Source organism: Mustela nigripes, chromosome 3, assembly GCF_022355385.1.
Source record: "Mustela nigripes isolate SB6536 chromosome 3, MUSNIG.SB6536, whole genome shotgun sequence".
Lineage (NCBI taxonomy): Eukaryota > Metazoa > Chordata > Mammalia > Carnivora > Mustelidae > Mustela > Mustela nigripes.
This window is the reverse complement of record NC_081559.1, coordinates 135763594-135779039: the sequence shown is the minus strand read 5'-3', so window position 1 is coordinate 135779039 and position 15446 is coordinate 135763594. Positions and strand designations below refer to the sequence as shown.

General features: G+C 42.6%; 2 protein-coding genes and 1 long non-coding RNA gene across 4 annotated transcripts in view; 2 read left to right on the top strand and 1 right to left on the bottom strand.

Annotated features, from left to right (window-relative positions):
- Positions 1-3395, top strand: part of LACTB2 (lactamase beta 2) — a 33736-nt gene extending 30341 nt beyond the window's left edge. The window contains exon 7 of the mRNA XM_059394704.1: positions 3242-3395. Within this exon, the coding sequence (XP_059250687.1) occupies positions 3242-3243 (2 nt within the window). The 3' untranslated portion in view covers positions 3244-3395. The remainder of the gene's footprint in view (positions 1-3241) is intronic.
- LOC132014076 (uncharacterized) overlaps positions 1-14458 on the bottom strand; it is a 52632-nt gene extending 38174 nt beyond the window's left edge. Inside the window, exons 1-2 of the long non-coding RNA XR_009403206.1 lie at positions 14133-14458; positions 5279-5414 (exon numbers count right to left, since the gene is read on the bottom strand). This is a non-coding gene — a long non-coding RNA (uncharacterized LOC132014076). The remainder of the gene's footprint in view (positions 1-5278; positions 5415-14132) is intronic.
- A 136-nt stretch (positions 14459-14594) lies between these two features.
- The window catches only part of TRAM1 (translocation associated membrane protein 1), a 37117-nt gene continuing 36265 nt past the window's right edge, over positions 14595-15446 (top strand). Inside the window, exon 1 of one of the 2 annotated variants that reach the window (XM_059394702.1) lies at positions 14595-14871. In XM_059394702.1, coding sequence (XP_059250685.1) covers positions 14749-14871 — 123 coding nt within the window. In that variant the 5' untranslated portion in view covers positions 14595-14748. The remainder of the gene's footprint in view (positions 14872-15446) is intronic. The other variant, XM_059394701.1, reaches the window with a different exon arrangement.

Sequence of the window (15446 nt, the reverse complement as noted above, 5' to 3'; positions counted from 1 at the left end):
AACTATAAGAAAGCTTGATCAAGGATAGGATAATCACTAGGACAGAGGTGTTTTAGCAGCCAAAAAAAAAAAAAAGGTCAATAGTATTAAAGAAAGACTTTTTTTATGTGCTGTTTATGCTTATTTTACTCGTTATTGGATTTTATGACACTAAATTCTCAAAAATATTATCATATTGTTACTGCATATTACCAATTTTACCCTGAAAGATTGCTCATAAATTTTAATATTCTGATTCCTCCACAAATCCACATTAAAATCCATTAACATTATAGGCAGTTTCAAAAAACATTAAGCATTATTCTTTGAAAATGTAATTCTATTTAGTACTATTTATGACAGACTTACCACATGTTTATTGCTACTCCTTTCCAAGAGCCAATAAAAAAATACATATTAAGTGTACAGAGTTATAGATTTTTAAAAAACACACACTAAAAGGTACAAACCGGAGAAGATGGAGTGCAAGAGGGGATTGCACAGATTATAGCCAAATTTCGAAAAACTGCAAACAGAGCAAGGGCAGTGATGCAACGATAGTTTAAAATTACTGTAGGAAGGAAGAAAGCCGATTCACCATAACAACCCCTTGAGAGGTTAGGGCCTAGAGGCACCAGGTGCTGCAGAAGATGGGGGCAGTTCTCTGTTCTAAAAGTGGGATTGCTGAAAGCTTCTATGTGCAACATACCTGAGTGCTACACAGCCAGGCAACTGCTACCCCAGGAAAGAAACCAAAATTTATTCTTGGAAGTGAAAGGCAGGAAAAAAAAAAAAAAAGTGAAAAAAACAGTAAACGTCTATCCCCCTTTCCTTACCTGTCCTCAGAACAGTGGCTTCCAAGCAGATGGCTGCGAAGTGGAAGATTGAGAATTTCCTCTCTAGGGAAAGTGAATGGTACAGACTAAAAATTCTTAACATACATTTATATATAGGTTCTACAACAGAATGGCCCATCTCCCTACAGTGAAGCCTACCGTCTGACAAACCCTTCCATTCACCCACCCACACATACATAGTTTCCAGTCAGTATTTCTCAATATAAACAGAAATCCAAAGTACATCAGAAATGAAAGAACAAAATAAGCAAGTATAGGGAGAAAAAGACAGTGTAAGAAAAAATATTTAATTATTAGTATTCTTAGATGAGGAAAAGTATTATAATTTGTAAAACAAGAAACAACAGGATACTATGAAAAACAGTTCTATGAAAAAACTTCAGAAAGTAAAAAATATAACCAAAATAAACAAATTTTGGGAAAGAAAGTTGAGAAAGTCTTTGGAAAACAAAACAAACATAGGAAACAGAAGGGAAAAGATAGAAGGCTTTAGGAGGAAACGAGGAGGTATAATATTAAAGTATTAGAGGTTCCAGTAAAAAACTCAAAATAGTCAGAAATTATCAAAATGAAATACGAAAATTTCTTAGAACTGAAGGACCTGAGTCTCAGCTGAGAGAGTCTACTTAAAACAATCCACACTAAGTCATAACATTATAAAATGTCAGACCATCAGGATAAAGAGGAGATCTTAAGAGATTCTGGGTTGTGGGTATGGTGGTAGGATTGAGGGTGTGGAATCACTTAGAGCCTGATGAAAACAGCACTACTTTTTACAGTGTGTATTAAGGCATAATGCCTTCAAAAATCTGAGGGAGGAAATTATTTGCCCGATAAGTTTATAACCAACCAATTTATGGTGTGTGTGCAAGGACTCAAAATGTATTATCTGTATGCCCCTTTAGGGAACTACTGGATAATGTACTCCAGAAGAACAAAAACAGAAAGGTATACAATTGAAATAGTAAATCCAACGTAGGAAAATGTCAAAAATAAGTTATAAGACAAAGGTGTGCCTAAAACCTGCTCTAAATTGGAGCAGGAGGAAGTGGGGGCTCCTAGAGAGAGATTTCCAGAGGGGAAAATGGAACTGACAGGTTCGCTGGTATGTTTGAGCCTTTGGGTAGTCATACAACAGCCCTAGTTGACCAACTGAAACAATGACCAGTTAATAGAAAACTACACTGGTGAGGAAAACATGAGGCAATCATTGGATTCCAAAAAACAAAAGCTACGCAAGGAAGGAATAATTATGAAATAGTATCTGTCACTGCAATTTTACAAAGGCAATAATAAGGTAAGCACTGCCTAAAAATTATGGTCTAGGGTAATAGAAGAAAGGAAATGGGAGATTGAGAATGCTAAATCATCAGCTCAGATAACAGAAAGTCAATAAAGTCTAAAATTAACAAATCAGGAAATAGAAGTATAAGCATTTTACTAATGCCAGAAAAAGAATCTCAAAAACAGAGATTGGGAAATAGTTTTCCTGTTAGTGCTATTTAATTTTTAAATTAAGTAAATGGTTTGATATAAACTAAACATTTTAATGTCAAAATCCTGATACTATGCAATGGGTGAGTTCCAACTCTTTTAGTCCAGTGGAACAAGCACTTTTGTCATAGAATTTTCTCCTGCAAAAATTATCAGCAGTTGGAAATAATGAGATTCGTGCTTATTTAGTGTTCTCATAGCCCTAAGGATAAGAATCTTGAAGTTCATATTCCTTAGTGGATATAAATGTCAAGCATAAAGTTTTCCCTAAGAGGAAATCCTGCCCCTACTATCCTGGAGAACCTGGAGAATTAAGGTTGAACTGGAGTCATAGATGTCCGTGACCTTTAAAGTTTCACTGCAGTATGAAAATCATCTAAAGATAACTAGACCTGAAGTCACCCGGAATCCAGCAGAGTGCTATTTATAACTCTGTGGTAGATCCCAACGTTGTATTCCAGCCCTAATATAGTACAGTATTCAAGATCTATCATAGTTCGAGTTTCTCTTATTGAGATCTAAACTGAATTTAGGATTCGGCAACTAGCCCATGTAAAGAAGAAAAGACTCTGCCTCTATCTCTCAGAGACTTCAGCTAACTCTCTATATTGTCCGTTAAGTTTCTTACGACAAAATTTGCAGGAAAGGTAATACTGATATGACAGACTCCCTCACTTATGTTCACTAGTGTTTTTAAGAACTTCGGGGTGGCTAATGACCCTGAAAAAGTACTCTTCTGAAGAAAACAGTATTTTTTTCAAATCATAGGCTTTCAAATATAAGTTAGGCTGCAGCAAGCTGGACATGTACATGACCTTATTTATATAAGGTATATACTATATACATGTATATGACCTTACTTTGTGCATGAGTGTATTTTTTTTTAATGAATTTATTTATTTACTTGACAGAGAGCAAGAGAAGGAACAGAAATGGGGAGTGGGAACAGGAGAAGCAGGCTTCCCACTGAGTATGTGGCCCGACTCAGGGCTCCATCCCAAGACTCCAGGATCATGACCCGAGCCAAAGACAGATGCTTAACGACAGAGCCACCCGGGCACCCCTGTGTGTGAGTATATTAATACTGTGCTATCTTTGGCACTGAAGTGTTTGGAGGAAAGTGCATCTCAACCAAAAGACCAGCCAATTAGTTTTTCCCATGTTTGTTGCTATGATTCCCTAAGATTTTAACCCACTGAGTATCTACTTCCTCCCTTTAGGTTGAGCCTGACAGATACACTAGAGGCAAATGAAGCATGAAACATGAAAAGCCTATGCTTTTCATGTTTTCCCCAGGGTTGAAGAAAACTTTTCACTAACAGAAGTTCTCTGGTTTTGCACCACGGAAGTCTTCCCAGCATACTTTGTGGAAGTAGCCAATCCAGCCTCCTTCCTCTAAATCAGTTTTCAAAAATGGTAAAAATGTCTGTCACAAATGATAGATCTCAAAATTCTGCATCTAAACCTGAAACCTCCAGGAATATTATTAGCAGTCCATTCTCCCAGCACAAAATGTACTCTTGGACCACTTGTGTCCCTATTAGCTGGGACACTTGAGTATTTCAAATGCATATTTCTGGGCCCTAAGCAGATTTACTGAACCAGAATTTCTGAAGAGGACTAAGGAACACAATTTTTTCTATCAACCCTGATGATTGTTTTCCCAGATCAAGAGAATTCTAATTTAGTATTGTGTTGTTGGTTTTTATTTGTTAAAGGTTAGTGTGAGATACGTACAAAATCTCTGGGTTTGTTTGGGTTTTTTGTTTGTTTTTTTTTTTGTTTGTTTCAGAGCTATTGAGGACATTGCCTATTTTATTATTCAATGTTCTTTGGTTTCCATGGAATGAAATCCCTTTCTGATCCCAGAGCTAGATAAAAGGTTTTCTCTCCTGTGAACTGATATGTTTCTTTTATTAGACTAGTATTTGTCAAATTTGGCTAATCATCAAAATCACCCAGGGAAATTTTTAAAAATACACAGCTTCCCAGACCCCTTGTAAAACCCATTCATGTGATGCTAATAATTAACCATGTTTCAAAAACTGTACATGGGATGGTATGTAGATAATTCACAATGATCACTTTTTGCTTTGACTTCCTGGAAGCTAGACTTAAAACAATTTTTTCTTGGAATTCAGTTGTTGGTGGTTTTTTTTTAAGATTTATTTATTTATTTGAGAGAGGGAAGGGGCAGAGGAAGAGCAAGAATCCCATGCAGGCTCCCTGCTGAGTGTGGAGCCCAACTCGGGGGCTCAATCCCATTACCCTGAGATCATGATCTGAGCTGAAATCAGGAGCTGGAGGCTTCATTGACTGAGCCACCCAGGCACCCCAGAATTCAGTTCTTTAATATAATTATTCTCCTTTTCTTTCCCCATTGTATTATTTGTCTGTTTTGGTATTTTTTAATGAATTTCAATTTCAGGGGAAATAATTCATAATAATACCATCCTTTGGACCAGCACATTCCTTGCAAGAGCATTTAAGCCTAAAATAAATCAATTATTAGGAATTACAGAGTGAAAAAATCTGGTGGGCTGAAAAGTTTCATCATTCAGATTTTATGGAGACTTCACAGGAAATTGTTGTTTGAGAAACGCTCTGAAAATCATTGCTATTAAAAGCCATATACATAATTAAGCTTCTGATCCCCTTTCAGCCCCTTTGCTACGGGTACTCCCAAGACTATATAACATTGTTCTTTCTTTTCATTCACCACCTCAAGGATCTAATCCATTTTAGTGGTGTTAACCATTGCCATAATGTTGAACAATTTCCAGATGTATGCTTGAGCTTGAGTCATTCACCAAAGCCCCAGGCCTAAATCCTTGGCTAACTGCATAAACTCTTCACCTGGCTGGCTCCCAAAGACCACGCATCAATGCGAAGAAACTCACTACCATCCACATTTTCACATTCCTGATTACCGTCCTCTCCCAACTCACCCTTTGGGTAAATAGCATCACCATCACCGTTCTTCCACACCCAGGCTGAATTAGTCCTTGGTCACTCATTTCTTTTAATCCCCACTCCACTTAGCAGAGCAGTATTTGTGTCCTAATTTGAGGATGTAGATGCAATCTGAAAATCAAAGAAAATGTCAATGGTTATGAGTAATGCTCAGGAGAAGCAATAAATAATAGGGATAAATGTGCCTCGTTTCACAGGGACAAAACTAAACATTCATCATAGACAGTCTCAGGGACAGAGCCCTTTCTCTTTTCCCCAGCCTAGTGCTCATGCCCCAAATCAAAATAAACTACTAACGGATTTCCCCATATGTGACCTACTCCTGTTTCCATTCATTGTAGGAGTAGCAGTACTGGTGATGGTTTAGTAGTAGTATTTTCCAGTCAATTCCTCCTCTGCAGAGAGTAACAGGGGAATAACAGTACCTAACTCAAGGAGTCATTATGATTGTTAAATATCCATAGTGTTTAGCAGAGTCCTTGGTATCCAATAAGTATTAGTTGCTATTACTTTTCCTGTTATTGTTAACAGAATATATTCACCTATTATTGATTATTTCACTTTGATTTATACCAATTAAGCTCCACAAAACACCTAATTTACTCTTTGGTAAAATCTTGCAGAAGATTGTGAGATTTTTATAAGATAAAGTGCACATTGTTCATCTTGGGAATTAAAATCTGATGGTTGTAAAATCTTAAGTTATTTTGCTGAGCCTCTGTTTCCTTACTTTAAATAGGAATAACATTATGTTCCAGGTTGATATGAGGTTAAAACTACTGTATATCGGGGCGCCTGGGTGGCTCAGTGGGTTAAAGCCTCTGCCTTTGGCTCAGGTCATGATCCCAGGGTCCTGGGATCGAGCCCCGCATTGGGTTCTCTGTTCGGTGGGGAGCTTGCTTCCTCCTCTCTCTCTCTGCCTGCCTCTCTGCCTACTTGTGATCTTTGTCTGTCAAATAAATAAAATAAAATAAAATAAAATAAAATAAAATAAAATAAAATAATGTATATCAACAACACCTGGGAGGCTGTAACGGTCTGTATACATTTTAGTTGTTTTCATCTGTGCCTTAGGGCGTACAGGCTGACGAAAACAAGGAAACAGGGCCAAAGAATCCTTGGCCACCACCCCAGGACCTTGATTCTACTAGGCACTAAGCCATATACCGTTTTTGATGACTCCAAAATATCGACTCAGTTCAACTAGTCACAAATTCCCTGAGGCATCAGGCCTTCTAATGTTAGAAGCCATTTAGGAAAGCACTTTGCACGGACAGATGCTTTCCTTAGTTCCTTCTCCTCAGGTGAAAGGGATCTACTGGGCAGCCTCCCTGCCAGATGTAATGGCCCAATTATCTCATGAAGCGGTCCTCACATCCGCTGCTGTGTTCTGCATGTGTTACCCTCCCCAGGAACCACTTACTACCATCTTCCTGTCTGTTCTTGAGAACTAGGACCCTCTCGAAAGTACAACAAATTCCAACTACAGGCCCCTTCTATCTGTGTCTGCTGAGATTATTTCAGAAATCTTCTTGCTGTGCATCTCCATAGTCCTTGGCCATTGCCTCAAGTACAAGTCACTCCCTTCTATTACTTTCATTCACTCATGTTCATGCTGCTACTGGATTTTTCCACCCTGATCCAATCACTTCCTCCTGTTCCTTGACCTCCAGAATCATGTTCTCTGGAGCACCTGTGGTGGTTCATGTTCTTCTTTGCCCAACACCCCTTCCTCCACACCTTCCAGTAATAAGCGCACCCACCCTAGCCACAGGGTGACCAAAAATTGACCCAGAAATGATCATGCTACTAAGCCAGACTAGTCTGGGTATCTCCTTGGGATTATTTTGACAGAACTTCCAAGTGACCATGTTCTCTGCCATGTAAGTAAATTCCAATTATAACAGGGAAAGAACGAAGCAAGCTGAAAAAAAAGAGAAAAAAGGAGATGTGTTGAGAGTCCTGATGAAGTCAAATTCCTGGTTCTAGTTTCTAAGATCCACAATGCACTCCAATTCCCGAAGATTTTTTTCCAGTCTGTTAACTTTTAGCCCAATATATCTAATTTTCAGTCACTTGCAACTAAAAGAATTATAACTAATATAAACCATCTCATTATAAATAAACTCCCCTCATCTTCACCTGTTAGACCAAACATTCCCTTCACCAGTTGCTTTGACTGTATCATAGCCCTCTCCTCAAACCATCAATCTCCTTCAGCTCTCTTAGGACCTTCCTTTTCAACTACAGAGCCACCCTACTCCTAAAAAAAAAAAAACCCCGCTTCTTCAGCCATCTTTCCCTCTACACTTATTGCCTTTAGTCTCCCCATTCATTCATTCATTCATTCAGAAAAGGAATCTGGCTCCCACTCTTCCTGGCACTGCTTCTCCTGATCTCATCACCCATGTGGGAGAACCTCCACTCTCAGATCCATGACTGCCTTGTCTCTACTGACCTTTACTCCTTCCTTTCCGTGTGAAAACTGGTGTCCCCTCCTATGTAAATGGAATTCTCTACCTATGTTCTGGTGGATCCCAAACCACAGAGACCTCAGTCCCTTCCCACGTCTTCCCATTGCCCCAGTGTCTTCAACCTCTCCCTCTCATCCCTCCTTCTTGTCATCTAAACATGCATACCTCCCACATCATTCAAAAGCAAACACAAACCCTACCTGGATCCTTTATTCCTTGCTCTCTCTTCCTCGTCAAAGCTAAACTTCTTGGAAGCATGTCCACTCTTGTTTCCCTATCTTCACTTTGCACCACTTTCTGAAACTGATCTCCCTTCTCCCAGAGAAGCTTTGACTCAGGCCCCTGATGTGTTAACTAAGGCAAAATTAAATAAAGTGAAATAAGTTATAGGTTAAAGGTGAGAAAGTCTACCTTGGGCCCCTTAAGCTTCTAGAGGCAGAAGATTACAGTCCTAACCCTAGCGGGACACAGGGTGCTTTAGATGGCTCACAGACTTTCATAACCATTACCAGCCAGCTCTCCCTCAACCCCCTCCAAGTGTGATGTGTCATCTCCTGCCAATCTTTCCTACTAATAACAACACAGCATTATGAATTGTGTTTATTATTTCCACAGCAGTAAAAATTATACTCAAGGAAAATATATAATTTCCAACTATTAATGGAGTGAATTTGCTTCTTCATAGAAATATAATTTCTTCCTTACATCTGAATGCAACTTTATATTTTAAATATTTACTGTAAATCATATAACAATGGCATGTAAACAGATCAATGACCTGCTTTAAAAAAACAAAAACAAAAACAAAAAAAAGTGCTGTGTTTCCATCAGGGCAGGACTATCCTCTGGAATGATTAAGGTTGATAGTCATTTCTCCCTACAAGTTCAACCTTTTCCTGCTAAGTGAAGCTTCTGGAGGAGCACTTACATGAAACAAGAAAGGGTTTGGCAAACAGATTACCAGCCCCATGACTTGGGGCAAATTATTTAACCTCTCTGAGCCTCAGTTTCCCTGTTAAAATTAAAATAATAACACCTATTTCATAGGGTTTTCATGAAGACTAAATGCTTTGACCCATGTGAAAGCAAAATACCTGTAACGTAGTAGGCATGCAACAAATAGTTCCTCATCCTTTATCCTTCTGGCATCTAGGAGAGGTGGAAATGCAACAGTCCCACTTCATCCTCGCTTCTATCGGTCCCAGAGTGGGACATACCTGAGCAACCAATCTGCTTGAAACAAGCCTTCAGAAACCCAAGGATCTTGGTAAGACAAAGTTCCCCACTACCATGACCCACTCTGAGAGGATTCAATGCTGGTCACCGCTCCTTACAAACTGCTTAAGAAGCCAATTCTACAAAGAAAGTTGGAATTAGAACAGATTCCCTGCTTTCCCCTAAATGACCATGAAAATAATTCCACCATATACTGAAACACTCTCCACCTTGGTACCCTCCAGAAGCAAACCTCCAGAGTCATCCATTGTCACCATCTTCTCTTTCCCCACATGATTCTGCTCATCCCTTTGCTGACTTAAACTAAAAGCCATGCCCCTCGCCCCTAAACCCTTCTACTTTATCCCCTGGGACCCCAGCTGTGTCAACTGCCAAATCCTCTGCACGTTCCACTGCTTTCTGTATATTTTCTTCACCCTCTTATGCAGAAACCTGGCTACAGCTCTGACTGAAAACTGAAACCTGCTTTCCTTAGTGCCTTGTCAAGAGGTGGCTGTTTCTTCCCTCCCACTCCTCACATACCACCAGGGGTGGAGTGGGTGTTTTTCATGATCCTTATGGCTGATGACAGTTTTCCTCCCTCGCTCAAAAACCCCAGCTCTTCTGGAAGCCCATGCCCTCCAACTATACCACCCACTATTCCCCCTGTGGTAATCATCTGCTAAACTCTCGGACTCCTCTTCATTTATGTCAGACGTTAGCACCTGGCTCATTCCCTGGCTCCCTTCCCATTCTACTCCTCCAGTCATTCTTGGTGACTGAACATCCATGTAAATCGTGTGTCAAGCATCCTAGCCTCCTGGTGCCTTGACTCCCCACTTCCAATGCATTCCTTCTCCATCTACCTCAGTACTCCCTCCCTCCATCATGCCTTTGCCATCTCCTGGCCAATGACTGCAGAACATCTGAACTCACTCCCAGCATCCAACTCCCTCACTACGTCCTTCTTAACCAACTAGTTCCACTCCAGCCATCTTCAACCCCATGGGCGCCCCCCACTCAGAGGCCCTAGCACTGTTTCTCTGCATCTGTCAGAGAACTGGCAAGGAATAGAGGCATGTTCAGATGGATTTATTTGGAGAGGGTTTGACAAAGTGCCACTTCACGGAGGAGTGGGCAGGTAGAGGGAATGAACAAGAGATAGGGAAGCTTCTGATGACTGGGGGTGTGGAAAGCCATTACCACCAACAGCCTGAAGAGGCCAGGGAGAGAATGAGCTCACTGAGCCCAGGAAGAGCCAAACAGTGAGAGAAAGGTTACATGACAAGGGCTGACCACAGAAAAACACAGGCACTCCAGAAACAGTAAAGCAACGAGGAATCAGGGACAATAAATCCCCAAAACTCTCCTCTGACTTTTTGACCAGTGCCTTCCCTTGGCCAAAGTTTACTAGAAGTCAGAGGGCAAGAAAGCCTCAGGGATGCAGTCTGCAAAAGTTTGCCTTTCACAGCAGGAAAGGGTGGACTGCGGGCTGGAAAGTGATAGAGGATGGGACACAACCACCCCTCACAGTGTTCACTTCATTAGCTCTGCCCTTATCTGCAAATATCCTCAACATCCTCGTCCCTCTGCCACACGGGCCTTGCAAAACCCAGCTTTCTGCCTTCTCCACACCTGGATCCAAGCAGGGGGTGTGGCTGCAAACAAGTCTCACTTTGAATTTATGTCCACAAGTCTCAAGGAGCCTCTGCTGTCTGATTATGTTCCCCCAATCCATTCACCCTCCCATAGTTTAACACCATTCTCTCTTCAAACCTCATCCCCACTCCTGATAAGTTCATTTCATATTTTACTGAGAAAACAGAAGCGATCAGAAGTTGCAAAAATACAACTAAATTATCATAGACTCAAATGCAAAAACTAAAACTGTAAGGTTCTTAGAAAAAACATGCAAACCTCTGTCATCTTGCATTAAATAACTTCTTTTTAAGATTTTATTTATTTATTGGAGAAAGAGAGTGGAGTAAGAGGGAGACCACAAGCAGGAGTGGGGCAGCAAAGGCAGAGGAAGAAGCAGGCTCCCCACTGAGCAGATAGCGCATGCCATCCCTGGACTCCGAGATCTCGACCCAAGCAGGAGGCAGACATTTAACTGCTTAACCGACTGAGCCACCCAGGGCCCATAAGCAATGATATCTTAGTACACAAAGAGCAAATGATAAAATAGAACACAGTTCAATTGGGCTTCACCAAAATTAAAAACTTTGGTGCTTCAAAGAACACCATCAAGAAAACAGAAAGACAAACACACTAGGAGAAAATGTTTTCAAATCAGGTTATCTAAAAGGGACTCGTATCTAGAATATATCTTAAAAACTCATAACTGAATGAATTAAAAAATAATAATAACCCAGAATATAGCAAAGGATTTAAAGAGACATTTCTCCAAAGATATACAAATGGCTAGCAAGCGCATGAAATGGCTAAGAATCAACAGCATTAGTAGGGAAATGCACGTCTAAGACATCATAAAAAGCAACCTTAAACCACTGGGATGGATAAAATTACTCGATAGAAAAATAACAAATAGTGGCAAGGATGAGTAGAGACTAGAACCCCCAGACATTGCTAGTGGGATGGTAAAATGGTGCAGCGCCTTTGGAAATCAGTCTGACAGTTTCTCAAAAAGTAAAACATAAAATTGCCATGTGACCAGCAACTCTAGGTGGACATCCAAAACAAAAGTCCCTATAAAACCTACACGCTAATGCTCACAGCAGCATTACTCACAATCACCAAAAGGGAGAAACAAACCGAATGTCTGTGAACTGATAAATGGATAAATAATATGTGATATATCCATACACTATTGTTTTGCCCATAAAAAGAAACGAAATACTGATACATGCTACACCGTGGCTGATCCTCAAAACCCTCATTTATCTTAAGTAAAAGAAGCCAGTCAGAAAAGACCACAGTTCTATGTATGTGGAATGTCAGAATAGGCAAATCTAGAGAGGCACTAAGATGAGCGGTTGCCAAGGACTGCCAAGTCCGTGAGGGAAAATGGAAAGTGAGTGGTAACATGTACAAGATTTTTTTGGAGGGTGATAAAAAAGCTCTAAAGTTAGAATATGGGGATGGCTGCACAACTTTGTTAATGTTCTAAAAACCACCAAATTGTACACTTGAAATAGGTGAACTATGTGATAAAAATTATAAACTTAAAATTTTTTAAGTTAAAAAAATTTTAACTTAAAATTTTAAAATGTGTATTCAAAAAATACAGTTGAGGGGCTCCTGGGTGGATCGTCCTTAAGCCTCTGCCTTCAGCTCAGGTCATGATCCCAGGATCCTGGGATTGAGTCCCGCATCAGGCTCCCTGCTTGGTGGGAAGCCTGCTTCTCCCTCTCCCACTCTGCCTGCTTGTGTTCCCTCCGTTGCCGTGTCTCTCTCTGTCAAATAAACAAATAAAATCTTTAAAAAAAAAAAAAAAAAAATATATATATATATATATATACAGTTGAATCCTAAGAGACAAATGCCTAGATCAGTCATAGAAGTAAGCAAAGGTTTCAAAGAGATCACACATGAATGAGATTTGACAGCTCAGTGGGAGCAGGCTGGGTCTATGAAGAGGATAGGAGAAAACATTCCAGACAGAAGCAGCAGCAGACACAAAGCTGGGGGGAGCAAGGGAAGAGAGCGTGATCTAGAGGTGTGGGGTCAGAAATGCTCACACTGAGATTGGGTTTGAGCCTGTCTGTGTAGGCAAGGGTCCAATCATGAAGGGCTGTTCAGTACTCCTAGCTATCCATGAAGGAAAAGGAAAACCATCAAAAATTTTTGTACCTGTTGGATGCATCATTCTAACGTAAAAACTGAAAGGAGGTGATTTGGAGGTAAGTGAAACTAGTAATCACTTGACCAGAATAGAGAACAGTAACAAGAGCTAAAATGTAGAGAGCCCTAACTCTCTACTAAGTACTTTCCAGGAATCATCTTATGTAAATGCATCACATGTTAACTACAAGTGCCTTCTCTTTATAAATGATAGCTGTAATGCTTGGTCCCTTGCCTCCTTAAGGTCTTCAGGCAACTGTAACCTCCCCATGCTTTCCCTATTCCCTTTATTTTTCTCCAAGACCCTCATCTCAACTTAACCTGTTTCACTTTTTAAATCTTGTTTAAAGATCCTCTCCCCTCTCTAGAATGAAAGCTCCTAAGAACAGATTCATTTGTATTTTCCATTCAGTTCTGTATCCCCAGTTTCCTAGCGTATGGGTAGATACTCAATATTTTTTGAATAAATGAATACATAAATAAATGAGGAAATCGAGTCTCTCAGATTAAGTAGCTTGTCTACCGCCATTCAGGTAATAAGTGGCAGAATTCTGACTCAAAAACCCATCATCTTAAACCACTCAGCAATTCAACAAAGTTGTCGAGAATTTTGTAGCTGAAAGATAAGTCTCCTCCTGAGGCTGTGGCAGTGGTAAGGGGGAAAAAGAATAGAATTACCTGAGTGTGATAATAGTTTGGATATGGAAGGATGCTGAAAGGTATCAATCCAGGATGACTGTGGTTTCTGGATTTGGCAAACAGGTAAAGAGTGGTGCGATTTAAGAGAAAGAACACAAAGGAGTCTTGGTTTGGGTAGAAAGATGAAAGAGGAAGATCTGTCTTTTCCACAAACCTTTTGTACCATCTCTCTAGATTACTAAGAAATGTTAATAAGTATCGGGCAAGTAAACCCAAACAAATTCTGATTGTCTTCAGTGAGAGGCAGGGAGGGATGGGGATGTAGGTGGGACTGAACAGGAACTGTTAATTTAAAAAAAAAAAAAAAAAAGAAAAAGAAAAAAACAAAAACTAGTTCAAGCTTTCAACAAGTGTTTTTTTTTAAGTCCCCAACAGTGTTTAAAATAACTCTGGGGGTACCTGGGTGGCTTAGTGGGTTAGGCCAATGCCTTTGGCTCAGGTCATGATCCCACGGTCCTGGGATCGAACCTGGCATCGGGCTCTCTGCTCAGCGAGTAGCCTGCTTCCTCCTCTCTCTCTCTGCCTCTCTGCCTACTTGCGATCTGTCAAATAAATAAAATCTTAAAATAAAATAAAATAAAATAAAATAACTCTGAAGTTAATATTTAAAACACTAAAACTGAAGAAGTCACCTTACCCTTGTGTAGTGAGACTGTAGTCCCATGTTTTGATTACCGTGGTGGTGGCTGTGGCTTACAAGAAGTGACAATCTATATGAAAGCAAGCACTGACACCCAAGCCCAGAGAGCCCAGGAGGGCGGGAAGGCAATGCTTTCGGCCATGCACGCCACAGCACGTGGCCATTCTCGACCCGCCGCGGACTCAGCCTGTTAACTCAGCGCAGAAAGCTCGCGCCTCAAACGACTGCCAACCTCCATCCTGGAGCCGAGCAGTGGGCGTGCCGCTCTGATTCCTTACCCAGGAGAGGCCGTGGGCCGACGGCCTCCGGTCCCCAGGCGGCGCTGTGGGCTCGCAGGGGCGACCCCGGCACGAGCGAGCGCCGTCTCCCGGGTGCGCATGCTCACCCCCGCTGTGGGCTTGCTTGCTTTTTTTTTTTTTTTTTTTTTTTTTTTTTCCGGGCGGCCCCGGCGGCTGCGTACTGGCTGTGGGATGGGAAGTGAAGCCCCAGCGAGCGGCAGCGGCAGGGCTGTGAGGAGCAGCCAGGGGGAGGCGGCGGCGGCAGCTAGTCGGTGAGCAGCTGGAAAGAGCGGAGCCGGGGAGGAGCACCTGCAGGCACGGGCGGTGGCTTCACCATGGCGATTCGCAAGAAAAGCACTAAGAGCCCCCCGGTCCTGAGCCACGAATTCATCCTGCAGAATCACGCGGACATCGTCTCCTGTGTGGCGATGGTCTTCCTTCTGGGGCTCATGTTCGAGGTGAGTCCGTCCCGCGCCCCAACCGCCCCGTCGCTCCCTCCTCGGGCTGCCAGCCTTGGCCCCTCGGCCCAGGACCGCGGGGGACCGGACGGGGAGGGGGAGGTACCGGACCCCCGGACCCCGAGGTGGAGGCCTGCCCTGCCCTGCCCTGCCGTGCCCCGCGCCGGCTTCGGGCTGCCGAGCCCCGGCAGGCCTGGCCGGCGCCCGCAGGACCCGGGGGCCGCCGCGTCGCCCCCTTAGCCGCCGCGCACATCCCGCCCCCGCCCCCGTCCCCTCCCGTCGGCCGCGCCGCGCAGTTCCTGGTTTCCGCGAAGGGTTACGTGGCAGCCGGCGAGGGGCCGGCGGGCGGCGGGGGCGGCCCCTGCGCTGCCGAGCTGGCTCCGGGCGGGCGGGTGGTCGGCCCTGGGGGCCGAGTGCGTCCGGCGGGCGAGGGCCGGAGAGGAGTGGAGGCCAGGCCTGGCGGTGGGCCGCGGGGGCGGGGGGCGCCTGTGGGACCGAGTCAGGGATGAACGCGAAACCGACGGAACCGGGCGTCCGCTCCCTCTTTGAAGGGCGGTGGCCCGGGGCAGCGAGTG